Below are 24,796 nucleotides of genomic sequence, written 5' to 3' on the forward strand. Positions count from 1 at the left end.
GAACCTTCTCGAATCCTTGGATACAAAGTTAGGTATTCTACACCGAAGGCGGGAATTCGCGTTCATACGATTTTGTTAAAGGTGGAATTATATCTGTGTCAGATTATCTTACAAACCGGGCGGTAACTAATGATTGCATGCATATAGCATGTCTCGCACAATACAAGCAAAATTTAAGGACTACGTAGATAAGCAAATAAAGATATTTGTATGCACTTGGGCGAAGATCCACACGTGAAGCTGCACCGGGGAGCCACTACAGGCTGGCGAACCATACCCTTAAAGGCGAGGCTTTGATGCTGTTAATATTATTGTAGTCACATCTCAATACAATATTGATTTCCGACTCACCTCTGCTTTTGGTTTCCCTGCGAATATGTTCTTCGAATGATAGGTCCCGCGAGTTCGCGATGTGTCGGTCCTCTAGCTGAGGGAAGCGACGTTTGAGGAGCTCTCTCTTTTCCTTGGAACCTGAGGTTGGGAACAAAAGAATAGTGGGAATTTTTTTTTTTTATAACAAAAGGTAATTGAGCGCTTCAGCGTCATAATCCAAGCCATTGAAGAACAGCACCGGGAACACGCAAAATGCGGTGGAGGCTACAGAATTCTCAGTTTGTCTGCTCAATGAAGAATATCTAATGTAACATAGGATGCAAGGGAACTAAATGAATATTTTGATGTTGTTATAGTCACCATACGTTATTTTCTAATTTGTGCAATATTGACACAAAACATGACAGTAATGCGCTTCAATGTACTCATGGATTACAACATGTACTCAAGATTTTTCAACACACTGATGTCCGGCTAAAAACAATTAAATATATTTTTCACTTTATCTGTAAATTCTTTGCGGATTTCTGCTAGGTAAAATTAGATTCCTAAGTAAATTCAATTGGCTTTTCCGCACAAAAGGCCATTTAAACTACATGTCTTATGTTTCGATTGAAAGGTCTCTGGTACATTTTTCGTGATGCTACACCAATCTTCGAACGCAATTTTGGCGACAACACAAAACTCACGAGAAACAGGCTAGTATACAAGACCCCTTTGCAATCACATAAGTTTAAGCCTAATGATGACTTGATAGATTTCAAACAGCCACTTCCTTCCAATTTGAGACGAGGCCATGACCTTTAAGTATTCTTGACCTCTAAGTATAACAAGGCACTCATATTCCAGTATGAGAACCATATATGCGCCAACACCAGGCATTTACATTATGAAGCAATGCAAGTACTAGAAAGGCAAAGTTAAGAATTGGGAAATTTCACATCCAATGAAACACTGCGCTGTATTCCTGTTGGCTGTTCTAAATATAGCGCAAGGAAATGAGTTTTCACAAGCAGTGATGCGACGTCCAATTACCATGGTTACCCAATCTCGCGGTTATTCTGCATCTCTTTAGGCGCTGAAACTTTGATGCCATAAACGCTCATCAATGATTTCGGAGCTTCGCAACTATAATAAAAACTGTATTACTTTTCTATTCTAACTCGAATTCAATAACTTCAAAAACCATAACACGGATTGCAGTAACCCAGTTTCCATTGACCTACATGACCTGCTAGAAAAAACTGGTATTATTTCTTCATTCTTTTCTTTTCTTGAAGACTATATATAGCTCTTCATCTGCATACCCATCCTTCAGTTTCCGAGATGTGACACATACCATAAATCGCCTATTATTCCAAGGCACTACTTTCAGACTTAAAGCTAATTTCTAAATTTATATTTTTCTCAGTACCTCGAAATGCTAAATAACCCGCGAACTCAACAGTCATATGAGTAAAACTTTTAATGGTATTTGAGGTTTCTCGCCAGTGTTGTTTTTTTATAATTTGGACCACTGCTTTTCAAATTGAAAAATTATATAACAAATCAATGACTGCATAAGATTTGCTCTCATACATTGAACCTATCCAGTTTATTAAATTATTAAGTTTCAGCACTCCTTGAGCGGTGCCGTCCACTTTCTGCATTTTAATGAGCACATCAGTGCCCCCTCGTAGCTTTAAACGGCTTGCATTAAGTTTGTAACAATATTATGCCTAATGCGTGCTGCAAGTTTTGTCCTTGGCCATTCAATTTCTTTAACCGTCTCGTTTTACTTTTCCTGCTATATTAATTACCGCATGCACCGCCCAGCTGCTGCCAGACTTGACTGCAGACATTTTTACAAGTTTCAAGGTCATGAATCAACCTATCGCATTGCGTTTGTACTAGACCTCGTTCCTCGCCCATTACTGAGATTAGATTTTCCCTGACTATGCATATGGTACAGCGAGCCCAGATTGGGTCAGAGGGCGCTATTTACCATCAGCAGTTTTTGCTGCACAAGTTATTTGTCGATTAGCGTAAGTGCTGTCCTTTCTGACACTCACCAACAGTGGTGTACACAGTACATCCCATAGAAAGGGCGAGGCTGATGGCGGCCTGGCCGACACCTCCACTGCCCGAGTGGACCAGGAGTGATTCTCCGGGCTGCATGTTCCCTCGTACTAGGAGTGCATAGTAGGCAGTGCAGTATGCCACGGGAACAGTTGACGCTTCCTCTAGTGTCCATGTTTCGGGAATTTCCCAGAGAAAGTCCTTATCCACAGCAACTGCTATAGCCATACCCTCGTAGGGCACGAAGCCCATGACGCGGCGGCCCTGAGGATCACGACCCGAGAACTCGATGCCAAGCAGGCAGTCTCTGCTGGCAATGTTTCCTGCGCATAGCAGATGGGTAACGCTTTGATAAAGCTCTCTGGCTTATTTGATTTGTCAATAGATGTTCAAAATGGTTAACCTGTAGGCACCCAAAGACTGAAGCCTAGAGCGGTAGACAGTTATAAGACTTTTCTAATGCTTGCAAGGCACTAGACGACGATCGCGACCAAACCAGAGCACCCTCACCCTACCTCCTCCTCACCAACAGTCCTCTTATTAGCGGTAATAGCGGAGGCGCGTTAACAAGGGATAGCGGAGACCTCGAATTCTGCAGGCAGTTAACACTACTTTAGGCGATGAGCGTTGTCCGTTATTAGACGCCGACTACAATCCTCAACTTCCTCCTCATCAAGCATGACTTTGGGATATGCACCGTGGTTAGTTGCCATCAAGAGAGTCTAGCAACTTTGACAGTCCCATGCGTTCATGCCTGCAGTAATTCTACAGCGTGCGCCTAGCAAAACTCCGACATTTAAAATACAGCCGGCGCTTAACAAAGGTCATTGTTCATGGCCAGACTACCCCAAAAGCTTAGGCCCCCGTTTTGTATCATCTGGTTGTTAAACGGAGAACATCATAAAATGGTTATCACAGAGGTACAATGCTAGCCGAACCACTGTTGAATTATATATGCTTTTGCAGGCATTGTTCATGGCGTCATGCCCGCAAACCCCTGTAGACTTTGACGTACGCAGACTACCTTCTACCCAAGCTCCATTTGTCACTCAGTTTTCATTTGTTTCCACTGTGTTTTTTCTCTCACTTTTTTTCTCAATGCAGGGTGGAAAGCCAGCGTTACACTTCAATTATATTGAAGGCAAAGGCACAACCAACCCTATATATCGTTACCAATTCTAGGCCAAATTTTTTTTTAAATTTCATTAAGCATCCCCTTAAACACCTGAATCAAATTATCGGTACGTTGGCTGCACAAAGAAAACAAAATTTCTAGCCTAATAACTCGGTTTTCTAGTTCTTTCCATCAATCGATGTGATGTATTTCGTGGAAAACCACCCATTATACAAAGCACGTCTGCCTCGCACTGCAACGAGCGGTAGCCGTTACATACAGCCCTAAGAATATGTAACCTTAGGAAAACAAGTGACTCGTTTTACTTTTTACCTACAGAGCACATGTGCTAGATAACCAGCGTTTCAATGGCAAGCTCACCGGGTAGCGCTTCCGCTGGAAGTTTCCCCGTGGCAAGCATGACGTCCCGGAAGTTCAGCGCGGCATAATAGACACTGCATACAAGCTTCTCGGTGTTCCTGGCAGGTGAGGCGTAGAAAAGCGGGGATTCATACCAATGAAGAGTGGACAGGTCACCGCGAGTTGAGATGTTGAGGACGGCGCACTCCGTCTTCTTCAGCGCTCCTTCTGCAACAAGTGGTTGAACAGTTGAACTGACATATGTATTGAAATGATAGATTCATATAGCATGTACATGAAGGAGAATCAACATACGCTGAAGCCAAGAAAGTCACGGAGCATTTATTTTGAGTTGGGCTGTTCATCAATGATATCTCCCTGGCGAAACCATTATCAACTGGAAGATAATTGTTTGGAAACAGTAGAAAATTGGCCAAGTGTTGCCAGTGTGATAAATCAAAAGTCTTTATATTATACACGTATGATCCTCTTCGAAATGTCTCTTGGTAGCGGCTGTCTAACCTTCTACTTTTGGGGGTATTTCATTTGCATGTCCCCGAATATTGATACTATTCACCTCTGGCACGTTCTTCGATGGTAGCGGACATAAAACGTCATCTGACCTGTGCTCTATGCCCTTCTTGCTTTTGGTGTACTTAGCTTCCTTCGTATGTGTTAAATATATTTTTCATTAAGTTGCCTCTCCTTCCATAAGAATGATGAATTCAAGGAAATTACTACACCTGCTAGACGCAGTACAAAGTACAATAGGCGATGAACGCAGAAGGTCTAGGATATATGCGGTGAAATTTCGACAAATACATTTCTTCTGACTCCGCATGAGTCTTCATACTGAGCGCTTTGACACGGTCTCAACTCTACGTAGCTCTTGCAGGGAGACTGTCCACAGCTGCTTATTTTTTTCCCATTTCCACTAGATCATGAGTATTGCAATGCATAGCATTGAGGTTTCTTGGTGCAGCTGTACCCTCATCACCTGTCACGCTCAGCCAATTTAAAAACTATATGGACATATTCTGACCTGTTCACACCTATTTATCACCATCAACCGCTTCCTATCCCCTATAACTTTCGCACTGATACCCAATGTCTAACTGCTACATACCACAAATAATATTTTCTCAGCGATATTACTTCGCTCCTAAGGTTTTTTCAACACCACGAAAATATCAAAAAATCCTCTTTGCTGCATAATAGCCGCTGTTCTGTATTCGACGCTTTTCACAGTTCCTCGAAATGGTCTCGAAATGGTAACTACATCGCTCCTCTTTGTTTTGCTTTGGGCATGCATAATGAAACAATGAATAAAACATTGTTAGATGTTAGTGAGCCACTCACGTATGTTGGTAGTCAGATGCCTGTAAGACCCCCACTGTCCATCCCGATATATGTTCATGACCAGATCTTTCTCCAAAATATTTCCGAATACTTCGCTTTCTTTCAGGATGTCGACCAAGCAAATTGATGACTTCTTGCTAGCGTCGAATAGACACCTGTGAAAGGCGACCCCGACGAGGAGGTCAGGAAACAGGGCACGGAGCATGCTTAAATGGGTGTTACTGTGCTTGCAATATGCAATCAAATTTCTGAAGAAATACAAGGAAATATGTGGTCTGCAGTTGAATTTTTTTATCTAATAGTGCAATCAAAACTAGCGCAGTTTTGGCAGCAAGCCAGGAAACGAGGCGATATGCCTTAACTCCAGTTTCAGGAAAACATGATGCGCAGTGACCATCATACAACTCCAATGTAATGCAATTGCATAAAACATGAAAATTGTTAACGAACACCTAATAAAATTGGGGGGGGGGGGGGGGGAAGAGAGATAAAAGTTAAAATTGAACAGCTCTTCAAGCTCTACCTCGTGTGTGTGAAGCGGCACAACAGGATGATTGGTTCCACCTGCGGAACCCCTTGCAGATGCAAGTTCGCCTAGAGGTAATGCGCATCCCTCTAAATTATTATTCTTTATGTAGTACCGTACTGTATCGCTCACTCTCATCAACATACAGGCGTGGGATGTCACGTTATTGGAAACACTATATACTGGCACAGAAGTAAAGCTCCGCTTTAACCAAGCCATAAGATGGTACCCACATGCTCTTTTTTATTTCACTACTTCAAGGTCAACATGCACGTTGAGTTACCACGTTCAGATAAATAATGGCGGACATTTATTTTGCAAACAAATAGGTCAGCCGCAAAATATTTGCACTAATCACATTATGGTGAGAACACTTCGCCTAAAAAGAAATCATTAGTACCAGGAATTCTGTATAATAATTTTTCGTAGACATTACGCGTAGCATTAGTCACTTATTAATACACTAGCATTGCCTGTCTGTGAAGCGAAAAATAGTATTAAAATACTCTTGTTCGAAGACACTGTAACCATACCCCTTGATCAATAAATAGTAGCTTGTATATTTCAGAAGCCCCGATCGAGCCTTCTCAGTAGCATTTCTCATGTCGGTAATCATGCTATTTCATTACGCTACTTCTTGAACCTCCTCTATTTTGGCGAAGATAGGGCCGGCCACAGACAATCGATTAAATGCTGAAAACATACACACAAAAATGAAAAAATGCACACTTGTCAACAGGAAGTTCTTTCCGAAAACAATTTTTTCTATTATCGCAAGTCGAAAGGTAATAAAATATAATAATATCTGTGCGGATTATTCGCCCTGACGCGTGATGTTTTCGTCTATTCTTTGTCCATATTCTTTGTTTTCGTCTATTCTTTGGGTTATGGCAGTCATAAATAGTCCTTGCTAGTGAAAGTCGTACTTTAAAAGCAAGATTTATTATTAAGAAAAAAAGATGGTACTACCAATAGTATACAGCAGTAACTTACATTATTTAACAGTTGGCTGTCATGAACAAAAGAGATGTATTTACGCAAGTGGGATTTATCAGTTACCCTTCACTCTCACATCGATATTAGGCTTCGACACCTGAGACTTCATTCGCTCGAAGAGGTCTTCGTATTTCATGCGAAATTTTATACTGTTACAAGTACCTTTTAGCAGCGGTCTCTAACGCTTACCTGACATGATTGAGACCTCTTTCCACTCGCAGGCAGTTCACCAAGCCCACGATACCACTGACGCAACAGTCGTCAGCAAGCAGCCAAATATTCTTTTCCGCCGACGTGTTGTTCTCAGATTTCAGAATGCTCATCTTCATAGTATCCACCCAATCATACACCGAATTCTTCACTTTGACCACATCAAGCTTGTGTGGTCGTGTCGTAGCCAACATGGGTTTTCTCAGGAGAATAACGGTCGACAACCTGTTTGATTTCATTCCCACCACGAAGAAACCTAAACCTTTAAATGCAGACTCCACTGTCTTCCTTGCATTAGGGGATGGCAGATGACTCCCGAATGTGGACAAGAGTACCTCTGCCGGAGTGAGGGCTGTGCGATGGTGGATAAGTACGAACCCACCCTCACTGCAGTGCGTTGACGTCAACTTTGCCAAGGCTACACGACGGCTACTTTCGGGAGGCACATCGTCCACGACGATCAAATCAGCCTCAGGTAAGTCTGTTCCGGAGTCGGAGCCAAGATTCCACACGATTGTCCTGGCGCTTTTTGGCAAGTACTCCGCACTGGCGATGTTTTCAAGATTTGGGTGGGCTATGGTGTACTCAGTCTTTATTAATGTATTAGAGAGAGGAAGCAGAGATAATACCCAAGGCGCTAGGAGTTGACCGTTCTCGTCAGTCACCAATTCCAGTATTCGCATTTTCTTGGGACTTGTATTATTTTCTACAGCTACGTCAAGGAGGTGCCTTAGGCAATCTTCTCTGAGCAAAACTGTGTTCAGGAGGTCTTTGCCGAGGTCTTTCGCATACCTTGCCATTGCCGACTTAACTGCTTCAACTATACTTACATCAAATTCTTGCACACTCCTCAGGATGTCAGTTAAATCCCGCAGAAGAATATAATGTTCAGCGGGGCTCTTTAGGAACCGATATAAGGCGCTTTCTGCCGAATTTACCTGGTCCTTCGTAAGTTCTGATGTGTCTATCATATTTTGCCCACACGCTCTTAGAATGCGCTGGGCAACCAAGTTGCACGCATTGATGTACTCTTGCAGGGAAGCTTCCCGTTCCTGCTCGGCACGTTCATCATCGATGTATGGCACAAAGGTGTATTCCTCGAGGCGAGGCGTCGGCTGCGCAAGACGTCGGGGGGCAATACTTGTCTTCAAGCCCAGCATAAAAATACCTCCAGCATGACATGTGTTGAGGCAGCTGTCGTATACTGTGGGAATACCTGCGGAAGACGAAAACGGGCTATAGTTTTTTTTTTTTTTTTTCACATCTGGAAGTCTGATAGAAGTCATTAGGGTGGTTCAATTGCTCTAGCATCCTGACTGAGCGTGGAAATCTGGTTTCGCTAACAGAACAGCCACAACGAACATCGTTCATAAAATTACGGTGAAACATTGATAAAGTAAAGGGATATATAAGGTGCCGAGCTTCCTTCCCGACATTGATACAATAATCCAATTCCGAAAAACAACAACAAATGAGGCTTTTCAAACAGAAGAAACTAAGGATGGTTTATTGAATTTTGAGAATTTCGATGAAAAGTAGACATTAAACTCTTTTTTGGATCTACCCTCACCCTCACTTTTGCAGATATCGGTTCTTAAATAGTATCTGCATTTAGTAAAATAATAGTAAGATGAAATTTCTCCTTTGAATTGGCGTCTATTATTGCAGACAGAAGCTGTGGAAAGTGAAACAGGTTTATATTCTAAGGAGACATATTAGTACATGCCTTTGATGGGGTTTGGGGATCAACTATTCGCAGCAATTCACGTAATCACAGCAATCAACAGCGATTAGAAAATACCTTGCCCTAGAAGTTAGGAGTAAAAGAACAGTTAAGTTCTATATCTGATTTTGAGTATCATGTCCCTCCGAGTGTGCCAATTATATATATATTTACATATACATTATATATATATATATATATATATATATATATATATATATATATATATATATATATATATATATATATATTTGCTGTTAAAGCGATTGCATTGAAGACACTTTTGGACGTACGAGTAGTTCTGTTACCTACAGCACTTCTGAAATGCTGCTTGAGAGATTATTCTAACACAAGGCATTCGCAGAAGGTGGTCCTTATGAGTATTCGAGTAAGCTTGAAAGTTTCGCGTTAAGCGTATAATTTACAAATATTTTTAATACTGGCCCTGGTGACCGATAGGGGTCACACATCCCCGCGCACACCTCGCGCGAACCTCCAATGCAGCATCAAATAGGCTTGTTGGTCGTGCCCACTCATTAGGCGGGATGGAGCGCCATCGAGACTTTTTCCCTTGTTTTTTTTTTTTTTTTCGCGCATCAGCGTGGGTTAAGTTGAGGGAGGAGAGGAGGAGCAGCATCTTCGGTCGCTCATATCTTCGCTGCGAATAAAGGTAGCTTAAAACTTTTTGCGCTGCGGCAAAGATTCATGGGACGACTACTGATCTTGCGCTTTGTCTAGTATTCGTAAATGGCTTCTCATGTACTCTTTTAGTGAATTCTAGATTTAAATCTTTGTCTTTACACTTGTACACATATGAGTGCCCATGTGCGTGTGCGTCTGTTAACTCAAGTAGCCACGATAGCAAAATCCTCCATCGTAGTGACGTATTAAATACAGATTTTTTTTATGTTACGTGATATGACTGTGACGTGATGTGATGTGACTGTACTGTCTTCACCCATCCCTCTCTCACCCACAACATTTATACCCACCTACCCCGCTCCCCCAGTGCAGGGTAGCAAACCAGTTCCTTTACCGGTTAACCTCTCTGCCTTTCCTCACCTTCCTCCTCCTCCTATATACAGATTGCGATAAGGTAATTGTTTTTGTCTTCAGCCCCTTTCTACATGGCTACAAAGGGTTTCACTCACCAGAGTCACCGCATGCCTGAGCGACCCGAGCGTGAAGACGAGGGTCAATGCAACATGATTGGATCTTCACTGGCAGCTTGAATAATTGCCTTGGCTTAGGCAGGAGGGTGCACTGCACCATACTGTCGATAAACGTCACCCAGTTGTCTTCCCACTTGATGGTACCACAGCAACCTGCAAGGAAACAGGTTAGAGATGAAGAATTCTTCGCTGCCGGAATGTAGGCCTCTGCAATAAATGCTGAATTGCATATTGGATCTTAACAGAAATATTTCACGAGTGCCTCACAACGGGTCTGCCCCAGGGACGACAAAAGTAGTGAAATGTTCAGTTACATGCCAGCCTAGTGTGGGGTATTCTCGGTATAGTGTCTGGGGTTTGATACCCCCGAAGCGACTTCAACTTTTAGGGATGCTGTAGTGGAAGGCTGCAGAAATTTCGGCCAACTTATGTTCTTTAACGCGCTCTGGAATCTCACAGTACGCTATAGCGCATTGCGTTTCATCCCTATCGAAATGCAGCTGCCGCAGCCGGAATCAAACTCACATCATCTGGATCAACAGCCGAGGAAAGTAGCGTCACTTAAGAACTCGTACGTAATAGCAGAGCTATTTAAGTTGACCTTGGTCCCAGTGTCAATAAGTGGCAATGCCCAAAAATGTAATTCTTGCACTGATCACTCATTTTTCATTATTTATTTATTTATGCACTTATTTATTTATTTATTTATTTATTTATTTATTTATTTATTTATTTATTTATTTATTTATTTATTTATTTATTTATTTATTTATTTATTTATTTATTTATTTATTTATTTATTTATTTATTTATTTATAACAAAACTACAGAGTCCTTCTGGAGTCCAAGCAAGAGAGGGGAAACAAACATGTGCAAGCCAGCAATGTAAAATAAAGGAGAAGAACAAAAGTTAATCATTCATACTTTTCAAAGAGGCTATAAATTCCACTTCATCCTTACAGTACACAACATTTTAAGGCAGCCTATTCTAATCGACCGGTCTTGGGGAAATAGAAATATATATATGAATCGATAGAAGCGTAGTATTCTTGTAAAACTCTACCGTGGTTAAAGCGTATGTTAGCACGTAATACAAAGGTCAGCAAGCGAGCCTTGTTACTCTGCGTCTTATTACTGTATAGGAAGTATAAGATAGGAGGTATTAGGTGGCATAACCATGCATTCCAAATTAAAATTTACGGTGTTCTGATTTGCTAAAGGCTCAAAAATACTACGCACAAAATGGGTAAAATTCGACCATTTCCCCGCTGGGGGCTAAGCCCACCATGGCGATAGAGAGGTGTTTGCGCCCTGCTACTAATTCAATGGTCGCATGGTAGAATATCAGACTGCGCAACCATATTTTGGTGCAGTCGAAATGAAAAAAAGAAACTCTCTTGTTATTCACTGCCGGCGCACGTTAAGGAAAGCCAGATGACACGTTAAAGAACCCTAGGTGGTCGAAATTTCCGGAGTCCTCCACTACGGCGTCTCTCAGAGCCTGAGTCGCTTTGGGACGTTAAACCCCGCAAAACCAAACCAAACCTAGTTACAGGACAGCTCTTTCCTACTTCATTCCTGGTAAGTACATCAGTCGAGTTTGGACGTTAAACCTCGCACACCTTATGCCAAAGAAATAGCGTTATGAAGTACTACAGAATCATATGGTAGAAAGCACGAAGCCACAGAACAACAAAATGAAAACGGTTTAGAGGTTCAAGGCGTTTACACATCTTCGAACGAATAAAAAAAAAGTAAATTATGAGACACTGTTCAATTTACCCTGCAGAAAAGTGAAAGCCTGAGTGTTGCTGCGGCACCGGGGGCATAAGGTTTCTTCTCAATATTCTTATGTACTAAATTCCCCATTATTATCAACGCTAATATCATCATTTCCAACGTCATCGACCTCGTAACTATCATCCTCACGGTAGACAGGCAGAAGAATGATGTGCCTTTCACGATCCCAGGCGTGGCGTAGTTGTTTAAAGCTCTGAGCTGGGGATCGGTAGGTTGAAGGTTCGATTCCCGGTGAAAACACGATGTGTATTTTTTTGATGATGCCATCATGATATTGTTTGATCGACAGCTATAGCGTGACCGGACGAACGACACGACAGTATGAGCCATTAAATGCTTTCGTCTCAAAGTGAAGGAAATTCTAGGCGGCGCGAACGGAAAGGTACATAATGTGATCTGGTACCTTTACGCCTGTCAATATCGCCACAATCTTCCTAGTCCCGGCGCCGGTCTAAAGCAGCCATTACTTAGCCCTCGCCAATCCATTAACCGTATCGGTAGATTGTATAGTTATGCCCATTATTACTCACACTTCCTATACAAGCGATGCCCGATCGTGGCCACGGATCATCCCAACAGTTATTTGAAAACGTCGCCACTGCGGTCTGTTCGAACATTACCAAATCAATCATCCCTCTGGTACTATGTGCCACCCAACGGCCAACGGCATCTCTGAAAGTAATATTCTTGTGTATACTTTAACACGGACCACGGCAACTTTCGCCGCGTATATGTTTAGCACGACTGAACATAATACGACTAGAATCTCTCCTTTCTTACGGCAATATATAGACATGTTAGACTCCGTAACTACTTCATATTCCCCTAATGCTATCACAGTTAGCTCATTAGTTACGCACTCTGAAACAATCTCGCCAGGACCGCAAACAACACCCCTACAAACTTTCCCTGTCGTATTTCGGCGGCGCATTCGTATAGCGGTGTATACTCTTCTTCACTATCTCCCAAAGAAATTGCTGTTTCACAATGATGGGCATTCACCGCGCTGTAACTCAAAGTTCTACGTAGACCTACATAATTGAACCTCACACGAGTATCTTGTCTCTTTCACTAGCACGCGGCGACGCCAACCCAATTAATCCTTGGGGCTCTTTATTGACTCGCAGGTTTCCACTCAGAAACCACCACTATCACTCCCTCCCTATGCAAAGCGTATCTAATGCCGTGAAATAGGGTGCCCCCTCCGGCACTTTGAAGTCTTTCTTGTTAGCTTAATGTCATGCTTTCAGATTACCACAAGATGCAGCATGTAATTCCCATGAGTACTGTTGCTCCTTACATAAGTGCTGTTTCCGTGCTAATTTTATTCAGGATATTTCTTTCAAAAGCAGCCATGTAAAAAGCGTTACATACGTCATCAAGACTAATAACGTCATCTGTCTTCTGGTCCTTATTATGCTGTACGCACCGAATGGAACGGGAAGGATGTAACGCCAGCCCCACTGTACAAAGAATTCGCTTACTCTTGAAGTTCATCTTGAGCACGGCCTGGAAGTTTCCTTGGTACTCGTAGCCTCTCAGCCTCAGTTCCTTGTAGAACTCGTCGGCATCTAGCTCATTCTCAGCACCTCCTGCTGGTAGGCTTGGGGGAGCATTGTCCAAAACCTTCTTCCCTTCATCGGCTATGCGGATGCGTCCACTAGCAACAACTGTTCCTGCTTCGCAGATCTCGAACTCACCAGACGTTCGCAATACGTTCACGAGAAAGCGTACCGGACCTGTCGATATGAAATGCGCTATTAGCCAGAGGATCTTTTAGAGCATTAGCACTACTACTGAAGTGGCACAGTCTTGAAAATCGACTGCCTATCGTGCTTTGACCTTAGAGCCAGGCAGAGGTCAAATTGTACTTATTCTCTGTAGTAGTAGGTTAAGCCAAATGTGTACTTATACACATCATATATAGGGGCGCTGATTGCAAGTGTGGGATAGTTACTAATCAGTGACAAGATAATTAAGTAGTAATCAAATATAATTAGGCATGCAAATGGTCATCAGTTAATAACGCGATACATCGTTGGATACTTACTCACGAGAGAAAGTATAATCAGATCGTACCTTTTTATAATTAAGTGCATTACTGTGCAACTTGAGTTACCTTAATTGGCATTCAAATAAGGTACATAGTGCAGCTTTTAGGCACACGACCAAGCAAATTTAGGCACACGACCTCTTGGTCATCGCCAAAGCATTCAAAACAAAGCTCGGGATTGAATATTTTGGTTTGATCGGGTTTAAACCACCTATTTTTTTAAGCCGCACTGCTGAGTAGATTTCGTCTTCACAAGCTCTATTCTTCGGCATCTCATATCACAGCATTGGATGACGGGTCGCTATAATATTTTTGAGGTCATGCTGGATTACGTTTAAATGCTTTCACTGCACTTCCAATAATAACGTGTATTTCTACCTTAGGCTGGTAGTGCTGATGGCGTACAAATTGTTGTGCAGTTGTAATCTCTCTTTTATGCCTCATAAAGCACTTTTGCACTAATATTCACCTTGCATTAACTAAAATGTCCTCTGCGAAGTCATTTTAGCCTTTTCTTCTCGGCCTACTTCACATTCTTCTAGACATCCTCCTTTCAATCCTCTTATCCACAATTGCGGACGGCTTCTGAATATTCAGCCCTCCATGGTTGCTTTTGCAAAAGAGGGCATTTTCTAATTTTTTTTTACGCTCAGCTACTGGTCTCTTGAGAGCCTTATATTCTTTAGAATGATATCTTGCATTCCAGTGTCGTAACCTGCAGACACACGCTTTCGTTTTCTTGAGCACTTTAGCTGTGTCATTTCCACGTCAAACCTGTCGTGCATTGCAGACGCCACTTCGCTAACAACAATGCAATGATCATATTTTTCTTTAACATGCGTGGATCACTGAACATAGGCCGTAATAAGAGGTTTTATACTAGTCAGAATAGCCAATTCACCAACATAATATTTACATTTGAAAACGCAAAACATGCTATGCCATTACCACACAGACATCATAGCACGTCCCATTCGGGCGGGAGTGAGCACTGCACGATATTGGGCCGTTGTAGGCTGATCAAGTTTGCTGGCAGTTTCTTCTGGGAAGATTTCATAAGCACGACTTTTACGGCCCTGCACTGTCACCAGCGCATTATTCTTATATGTATCATATGACTCGCACGTGGCAGCAGCGTATATAACTCGCCTTGATCGTACTTACCGCTCTTTGGCAGTATGGTAGCTCTGTGAAAGGTTACATCATCGAAAATCACTGGTAACTGGTGGAATGGTTGACCGTTGCGTTTCGCCAAAAACTTCCATGCCATTAAGATGTAGCCAGGAGCAGGAAATAGCGTGCGTCCACCAAGATAGTGGCCAGCCAAGTAGGCATCTTCTTCGTTTGCCTCAAGGTCCACGGTGACAATATCCTCTGCCAACTGAGATATTTGTGGTACATGCTCGCAACCTTGTCACACCATCAGCCTCTAAATCATGCCGAGCGCTATTTCTAATATGCACTGAAGCTTGATGCGTAAGCCTTAGTTATTCCGCAGGGCCATGATTCCGATCATGTTCCTAGATTACGATGCACCGTGTTTTATCCTCTAAAAAATAATTAAAGCATAAAAGAATTGATCGTGGATAAAGATGAAAGTACGGTAATTTGGCCTTGCTTATTGCGAAAGATTGTTTGTTTTTACACCGAAAAAGAAAATAACGCTTAGGCAAACAGGGTAGATAGAAATGTAGCCCTATTTGTCTCTCGTATAGTCACAAATGGTAACATTTGATTGTCTCTCGTATAGTCACAAATGGTAACATTTGAAGAAGTATGCAAGCGATTAAAAACGTCCCTGCGTACCTGAACAAACCTGCGTAAGAAAAACACCGTACTAACCTACCTAAATGTCCCGATCTGATCCCTGAGAGATACTTGGCAGTGGTGCTGCCTGCGGTGGTAATGTCCCAATTCTCCTTTATTAAGTGATGACCTTACCATGTAATCGCGAGCTTGGTGTTCATTGTTGAAGAACTGAAGAGTCGCAATGAAATGTGGAGCGCTATCAACAGTGAGAGCTTCTCATGGCAGTCAGTCATATTCCCGACTGAGATTATGCTTGTAAACTTCGAAGGTGATAGGGAGCACAATTGGCAACCGAGTCACCCAGTAAGAAGTGCTGTTCATCGCAGGGTACGGGGAAATTCACTGCCGTCTCTAGCCAGCCTGTTAGAGCGCCAGTGCAACGCCATTTGGGTTCGAGCGTCGACGCGTTCACTTATGAATGAGTAAGAGTAAAGTCTGAGAACCACTCTAATCACTTCAGTGCGCCAACCTGATCGCTCGTGTGCACAAAGTGGCCACCACCCATTTCGGACAGCACGAGCACCTATGCTACAGAAGAAAGACAGCATGTACAACCGGCCAATTCTTTAGCAGTACCGCGCGACTCGCGACTGCCCGGCGATGCTGTACTGGAAGACACAGGAGACTACAAAGCAAGTGAGGGCAATAGCATTCGTGCTGCTACAGTGAGCCCCGTCTGCTAGGCTGTTCTGATTAGTGCGAAATAGCCCCTGCCGCCGTCGGCTGGTATGCATAATAAGGTACCACTACATTTTCCGCTGCATATTGTGCGTATAATATATGTAATGAAGAACACATATTTGCAATAAGCAATTTGGCATGCACAATAAATTTAAATATCGGCACATTCATTACTTAAAAAAAAAAACATCTCGAGACAGTACCTGAAAATGTAACCAGGGAGTATGTAGTACTTGGAACGTCACAAGTTTATATCAATCAAAGCCACAAGCACACAGAAGATAAAACAAGTGCTCTCAGAACCCGGACATGAAACTTGATTTGAAGGGTTGCTTCAGATGGAGCAGAACAGCCAAGCAGACGACAGGCGCTCAGGTCGCACGAGTATGACTCCCTGTTCGTTCCCTGTCCTGATATTTGCTTTGCTTCAGCCCGGTGTCGCAGCACCATGCAGTCGACTGTCGCGCGGTGCTGTTAACAAATCAGCAGGATGTATACCTACTTACGGCTATCAATATGTACAATATGTACGCCTTATTATCAGTAATCAATGCAACACACAAATTACATAATACACCTTGATAAAGACTCCCATTCTAGGGAACATAGACATCTTCCTTTCATGCTCAGTAAATAACCATTTTGTGCCGCAAGTTAAAGCCAGAGCTTTCAGTTACGGCTTGCTATATCTGTACTATACTGTATAGCATTTTACCTCGTTGCTTTCGCAGTTTTAAAAGTGTGGATATGATTAAAACATATTAAGCGCCTGAGATAATTCAGCGTTGCATGGCGTTGCACCGAGATATATCCTACGCGAAATTCTCCGTGGCGATACTAGTAAAGTAACATGACTCAATGGGGGTTACAGACGTTGCCGAAAACATCGCTCCCTTACCTGTCCCGTTCCTCCGAACTCGTTCCATTTGGGAACTGTCCACTTCTGCGAATGATCCCAGCTGACGAGATGGCCAATGCTGGGCGTGCCACGTGGTACGGGGAACGTCACCGGAGGGAAGAGAGGCGAGAGGTCTAACTGGACTCCAAGCGTGTGCAGCTTACCCAGCGTATTGAGGAAGAAAGTGAGGTTGTCCGTGTGACGCTTCATCAAGCCGAGACACGTGGCGCTGGAGCCCACAGCACGCTGCAGGATGGGCTGCAAACCCCAGGGGCTGAATTAATTTCTGCTAACAGTAGAAACAGTCTCAAAGCACTCCCAATCGGAGCCTTTATTGGGGATCCTCTCATTCGGCCAGAGTCGACCAATAGAGGACCGCTATGTGTGCGTTTTAAGACTGGTCTTGCACTAGAAGCGGTGCGTAATCTCGCCCAAAATTTAAGGATTGGTGGTCACGACTTTCGAAACATAAAGTATGGATGAGGCGCCATAAAGCTGTTGGGTTCTTGAAAAACAACAATTGTGGTACCACGGCTTGTAGACTTCCGTCAAGAAATAAAACAAGCACTATCATGATTTTTCCAATTTTCCTTCGTGTTCTTTCTTTTTAAAACGTGCTAAAGCATTAGAAATGGGAGTGAGATTCTCTAATATCCAAGGAAGTGTCTAACCTGAAGGAGACAGTGGGGTGCTATTTCCACAAGTATGGCATCCTTAGGCACGTGCTCCAGGGCTTCACGAAAGATAACGGGCGACACCAGGTTGTTCACGAAGTACTCGGCTGAGCAGAACTGGGCGGCGGGCTCGTGCCAGCAATTGGCAGGCACCGATGAGCTTACCCAGCGCTCGCTTCGACGCTTAGGTTCCGGAACCACCTGCTCAATGCGAGTGCAATACAAGAGACAATTAGTTAAAGAAATGTTTATTTTATTGTAGAAATTTTATTATGCCCCGTCATCTTAGCTTTTCCGCCTCCGCTCTCCAGCATCTCCTATGTATATCGTTCTCCTTGCAAGGATCGAAACGTTACTAACTAGGAAGGGTACTTGATTGCGATCTATGTGTCAATTTTCCTGACTAATCACAACGAGGAAGTGTGCTCATTCAACTTGGGCAGATACAACGAAAAATTAATCCCTTGTCTCGTAGATGGGAGATAGGTTTGTTAACGTATTTGATACTAACTAGAAGGAAAAACCTTTGTGACAATTACACATTTCTGGTAATACGCTTATTGAGCCCCTGTATCCCTCCTTTTCCGCAATTCTAAATATGGATTTTGTAATAGAACCTAATTATTTACGATATATTCTGTACATGTGGCACAATGAAGCAAATTTTGTAGGTATACTATTGCTAAAAGCACTTACAATTGGAAGGCTTGGTTCTATAAAAGGCGTCTATAATATATAGCACTTGTACCAATTTTGTACCCCAACTATTTTGCCCATGTGCCGCACCACGTCGCTCCTAATGCACCCCCAGTGTTCCATATCTTTGAAAAAGTAAGAATATTTTCGGTCCTGCCCGCTCCAGCGGGTAGGTCTACGATAGTACCGGAGGCACCATGCACAGCTTCGACGCAAGCGCCTTGTGCTTTGAGCATTTCACGGCGGAGGTACTTGACTGCAGTATTTTTTCACTGCCTACTTGAAGGTCAAACCCCATGCCTTGAAGAATCGACAGTGGTTTACGTTTGCTTTAGGATCATTGTGGCTCTGAATGTTTATGTGAGCGCTGTTGCCGTTTGTGCACTTGCACCTCTTGGCGCTTGGCAGCCGAGTTTGTTTACATCGTTCGTCCCTCCAGTACTTGTAACGCGTTGTTTCGCGTTCACACTGACGCAAACATACTTTGCATATGGGCATTCTAGTACCGGCAGCTCTAAATCAGTGTTTCCCGAAAATAAATTTCTTACCCTAAATTCAATACGTAAGTACCGCTTAGCGACAGAAGGAAGAAACATTCAGGAATTTCAACACAGACGTTCCAACACCACCCGACTCCCAATCCACTAAATCCGTGCCTGGGCTGCTAGTAACCTTGAGTAATGAAACCACATAGGTGCTCTAATACAGGGTAATTGCTTAGACTGTGCTTGGAAAAAATATTAAACGGGTCAGCCCATGCTTTTGAGGAATGCTGTGATGGTTCCTATGCATCCGTATCCAATTCACCACTTCAGCAAGGAAAGAATCGTTTTCTTGAATAATTAGGTAGATATGCTTAAGGACATATTCAGCAATGTTGTCTAAAAAAAATCTGCGGACTCCCATAACTTCTGCTGCTCCTTTTTTTTTTTTTCGTGTGCTTCAAGACAGCCAAATTGCATTGTGTTAGTGTCTACAGTGGATGTGTCGTTCTGGCATTTAGCTGCCCATCCCAAAGCCATGGTTCTAACCCCGCCAAGCAGCCCCATTTTTATGGATGCTAAATACAAAACAAATTGAGCAGATCCCGATGCCAGCCTATATAAGGGAATCCCAAATAGTTTATTTGCTTGAACGTCATACACATAATTCAAACTTTCCCAGCACTTGTGCTTTTAAAGCCACTCACCGTCTCCAGGGCCATTTGCAGCGCTGATGAGATGCTATGCACGTATTTGCTATGGAAGGCTACATTCATGCTGTCAACCATCCTGGCGAACACTCCTCTGGCCTTGAGCTCCTCGACCATCTCGACAACGGCGTGGACAGGGCCTGATACGGTCACCGAGTCCTCGGCGTTGTGACAAGCGAGCACCACACCATCACGTAAGCGCCGCCTCACCTCTTCGCAAGTCAGCCCTGGTGAAATATCATATCAGCAGAGCACTACAGCTTATCTCAATCTAAAAGGTCGTTTTTGTTTTCCATAAATAATCAAGTCCTGTTCACAACTAAAGAAGCCGTGTTCCGCTCAGTTTAAAGAAAACAGGTTGCAAATTTTAGCAAGAATATTTCGTTTTTTTTTATACTGATGCCCATAAAGGCAATTTTTCACCTTTTCATAAGAAATGACGTCCAACTTTTCACGCTCCCTTCGTTAAGAATTACTTGCCAAAGCAATTCGTGTCCTTCAAGCATCCCTTTGAACTATCCTTTAAATACCCTTCGGAGAACGTTCACGGTAACTTCAATGTCCGCTTTTCACGTGAATTTACTCCTGGGCAACATTTGCCTACCGTAATGCGACCACTTAAAATGCAGGTTTCCTGTAGAGCAGGAGTGACTGCCACGAGTAAAGTAGAAGGAGTTACGTACCCCACCGATGTCGCTCCTGTCATTTTACCATCTGCTAGCCAACCTTATCAGTGCTATAGCGATGGGGGGTCTTCGCCTACACTGTCGCCTGATCCACCTTTTTTTATTCTTTTTTTGTGCGCTACAGAAATATAGGCAGACACTGCTTGGACCCATAACCAGCGGCTAGTAAAGGGTCCAATGGAAAAAGTACATAGGTTGTAGGCACCCAATCGTCAAAGTTAGAGACATCAGAAGCAGGAACATTACAATAAACACGAAGAAAGTTAGTTATCGCTTATACATTCGTAAAACTACCAATGAAGAGAAGAAAATATAAACTAAAACCTCACAAATCAAACAAAAGCGCGTAGAACTTATACAAGAATTAAAGCAAAGGAAGATGAATGCATAATGTCACCACACTACAACAATACATAATGTCACATGTCTCAGAGAAATAACGCATCAGATAAAATAGAGGTATATGTAGGGGTTACATGGGTAATACCAGGCGAACAATGTAAAGTTACAGTAGGCAAGTGCAAGTTTGAACTCAAAGTGTTTCATTCATTTTGAGGTAGTATTCTTTTATTGCAATGGAAAAGTTCTTGGCAAGCTTTACGTCACAGGGTAGAGAATTCCAGATTTTGACGCCCGTAAACTGCAGCATACGCTCACCATAAACGTTTCTTTTTATGGGTAAATTCAAATTTCCGTAACCTTGAGTTCGTCTTGTGAGTAAATACATGAGCGTAAAGTGTTGCTCAAAATTAAGAGTGAACTGTTATTTCGCACATGTAACTAATTAATAAAAAGGCGATCATTGCATTTGGCAAGAGCTAAAGTGCACTTTTCACTAATTTGTAACCTAATCAGTTCTATTTTGGGTTCCCTTGCGTATTTTCGACGTCATTGTAAATGTGCCTATATAGATAAAACAGACTAATTTTCACTAATTTGAAACCTAATCAGTTCTATTTTGGGTTCCCTTGCGTATTTTCGACGTCATTGTAAATGGACCTATATAGATAAAACAGACTAAATCACTTTGACGTGCCTTCATGACAATGATACACAGTATTCAACATTTGAAAAATAACATTTTCGCCAGCTTTTTGTTCTTGTTGTTAAGCCATACGTTGTTAAGTGGACCACATAGTAGGAAGCTTGCACATGTTTCCTTAGCTTAAAAGAGCACGAAATTCCTTAGGCTAACCGTTACCTGCCATGCATGGAGAAACTTTTCAAAGGTTCGCTCCGACAGCGGCAATACTGTAAGGCTACTTCAAAAGCCTCATTTATAGCTCCAGATAGATAGATAGATGGATTTATTGAAAGGAAAAGGCAGAGAGGTTGGCCCGAATAATTCAAATCTGGCCTGCTACTCTGCACTGGGGAAGGGGAAGGAGAGAAGAAAGAAGGTCATGATGGGTGACGATGTGGGAGAAGGCATATGAAATATATATACAGACACAGCAGCTTGCTTTACAAGCGTGAATCAAGTCCGCTGGCGCTCAAATAACGGCAAAGAGCGCGCACTGCCTGGGCGCCCTTCCCCTTGTCCTGCCAAGCGCCCAGCAGCAGTTCCTCCGACAGAGGCCTCTTGTCTAAATGCTTCAAGGAAGCAGCTAGCACATTTCTTTCGTTCGCATACTCTGGGCACACCAATAATACATGGTCCACAGTCTCTGGGATGCCACAAGTTGAACATTCCGGTGAGTCCATCTGTCCAATTAAATGTAAGTACTTGCGCGTGAAAGCCACGTTTAAACGAAGTCTATGTATCAAGCACGTCTGATGACGCGGAATATCACGCGGAACATTAAATTTAAATGTTCGATCGAGCCTTCTTAGACGGATGTGTCGAGCGTCTGGTTGAGCCCAGTAAGCTGCTGTAGCAATATTCATATAACTCTTTAGAAGACACGTCGTATCCGCTCTTGAAAACGCTACAGCTCTTTGGAAGCCATTGATGAGTGCGCTTTTCGCTTCAACATCGGACTGCTCATTCCCATGGAGGCCGCAGTGGGCAGGGATCCATTGAAACATTATCATGTGGCCTTGCAGCTGGGCAGATGTGATGAGCTCCATAATGTTTAGTGCCAGGGACTGATAGGCAGTGTGGCGTAAGAAGTTTTCAAAAATTTGTAATGCAGTCTTCGAGTCCGTGAACATACACCATTTTTGAGGTGGTTCCCCACATATATAGCGAATAGATTCCCGAATGGCTACAAGTTCGGCAGCGGTTGATGTAGAGGTATGTCCCAAAAGGAAATGCAGAGTCGTTTCCTGAGCTGGTATGACCACAGCTGCAGCGGATGCCTGTGCTGACACAGATCCATCTGTGTATACGTGAATATAATTGGGATATTCTGACCAGATGTGTGCCAGAGTAAGTTGTTTGAGTCCACTAATTGGTACCATTGATTTCTTTAGTATTCCGGGAACACGAAGGTGCACCAAAGGTTTATCCATCGTCCATGGTGGTTGGGTGGGACGATATGGGAGGGTATATCCTGTCGGTACTTGCGACTGATGGCAGTGGATTGCACTTGTAAAACTGCAGTCCGGCCTCTCATCCAGAATCTTGCTGAGTGGGTGAAAACGGTCTCTTGTAAGTGCTCGTAAGTATACACGAAGTGGTTCGTGTGACAAGTATATGGACATTGGGCGAGCGTGTGCCTCTTCAATTGTGCCTTTGTTAGAGGTGCATCGGGGCAGTCCAAGGCATATTTTCAGTGCCTGCGCTTGCACGCTCTCTAAAGTCCGCAAGCAGGAAATGAGCATACTAGAGAGTACTGGGAGACTGTACCGGATGTAGCCAACAAACAGAACCTCGTAAAGCCGTATTAAGGAGCGCTCAGTTGGACCCCATCTGATGCCAGCTATGTAACGAAGTGCATGGCAAAAATTAATTAGCCTCTTCTTCACCATAGCAACATGTTTCGACGAAGATAGTCGGTGGTCAATAATTACTCCCAAGAATCTGTGCCTGGAGACGTATGGTATTACGACTCCATGAAGGGTAATCGGGTAGCGGCTGACACATTTTCCCGTAAACGCGATCACTGCACACTTTTCTGCCGCTAAAAATAAACCTTGACGCCGTAAGTACATCGATGTTGATGACACAGCTCGTTGCAGTCTCGCACGTAGTTGTGGACGCGTCGAACCAGAGGCTCAGATGCAGATGTCGTCAGCATATGCACTTATGTGGATGTTAGTTGGCAGTTCACTCACCAGGCCAATTAGCGCAACATTAAATAATGTTGGGCTGAGAACTCCCTGTGGAACTCAACGACCGACCTGAAAGCGGGTAGTATCTCCTTCAGGCGTAGTCATGTAAACAGAGCGGCCGCTGAGATAGCTTACAATCCACAAGTACAGCCGGCCACCAACTCCCACGTCGTCAAGTCCATCAAGAATAGCTTCATGAAGGACGTTGTCCTAAGCTCCCTTTATATCTAAAAATGCAGCAGCTACTAGTCGACGGTGACGCTTTTCGTGTTCTACTGTCGCCACAAGGTCAATGACGCTGTCAATGGAAGAGCGTCCGCGGCGAAATCCAGTCATCATATTCGGATAAAGATCATTACTCTCTAGATACCACTCAAGTCTTGCCAGCACCATGCGCTCCATGACTTTTCCAACACAGCTTGCTAGGGCAACTGGCCGGTATGAGGTAAGTTCGAGAGGAGGCTTTCCAGGCTTCAAAAGAGCAGCCAGGCGGCTAATTTTCAAGTGTTCAGGAACAGTACTAGACGCCCATATATCATTGAAATAATTAAGTAGTGCAGTTCTACCATCCTTGCCTAGGTTCGATAAGGTTGAATAAGTAATCCCGTCAGGACCAGGTGCAGATGAATGCCGACAAGAAGCAAGAGCGGCGTCTAATTCAGCTATTGTAAAGGGCACGTCGTATTGATCATTCGGCGAAGGTGGTGCAAAAACCTCTGAAATTGGTAACTGTGTCTGGTTTGTGCCAACAACCATTTTACAAAAATCTTCAGCTACGTCAACTTCATTGCGGCATTGGTAAAGGGCCAAGGCACGAAAAGGGTGCCTTTCTCGCGGAGGTGTGCGCAAGCTTCTCGCAACATGCCAGATACGCGACAGGGGCTTACGGGGATCCAGTGATGAGCAGAACTGTCTCCAACGTTGTCGTCCTAACCTCTCCAGGCGGCGCAAAACTTGTCGTTTAGCTCGCCGAGAAAGTGCGAGATCTTGCGCGGTTCCAGGCTTCTATTTCTCTATAGCTCTCTATTTCTCTATTTCTCTATAGCTCCAGGCTTCTATTTCGCATAATGCGAAACAATCAGTTCATAGACCCTGGTAATTTAAGCATGCAGTTTCTCCTTGGTTACGAAGCAACCTTCAAATGGTATGGTTCGTAACATCACCAAACATCTAAAAATTTCATGAACAGAGCCCTACTGAAAAACTAAAAGTTTTACAAGGCAATAACCTCATAAAATCT

The 24,796-nt window shown here is 43.3% G+C and overlaps 1 protein-coding gene across 1 annotated transcript in view; it reads right to left on the reverse strand.

The window, feature by feature from the left end:
- LOC146189840 (fatty acid synthase-like) overlaps positions 1-24,796 on the reverse strand; it is an 88,662-nt gene that overhangs the window by 47,988 nt on the left and 15,878 nt on the right. The window contains exons 9-19 of the mRNA XM_084603329.1: positions 19,652-19,881; positions 17,764-17,967; positions 17,093-17,350; positions 14,869-15,085; positions 13,136-13,390; positions 9,831-10,004; positions 6,936-8,172; positions 5,225-5,379; positions 3,887-4,093; positions 2,385-2,714; positions 352-471 (exon numbers count right to left, since the gene is read on the reverse strand). Coding sequence (XP_084459455.1) covers positions 352-471; positions 2,385-2,714; positions 3,887-4,093; positions 5,225-5,379; positions 6,936-8,172; positions 9,831-10,004; positions 13,136-13,390; positions 14,869-15,085; positions 17,093-17,350; positions 17,764-17,967; positions 19,652-19,881 — 3,387 coding nt within the window. The remainder of the gene's footprint in view (positions 1-351; positions 472-2,384; positions 2,715-3,886; positions 4,094-5,224; positions 5,380-6,935; positions 8,173-9,830; positions 10,005-13,135; positions 13,391-14,868; positions 15,086-17,092; positions 17,351-17,763; positions 17,968-19,651; positions 19,882-24,796) is intronic.

This window comes from Amblyomma maculatum, chromosome 5 (assembly GCF_055883805.1).
Source record: "Amblyomma maculatum isolate TAMU_Amacu chromosome 5, ASM5588380v1, whole genome shotgun sequence".
NCBI classification, from domain to species: domain Eukaryota; kingdom Metazoa; phylum Arthropoda; class Arachnida; order Ixodida; family Ixodidae; genus Amblyomma; species Amblyomma maculatum.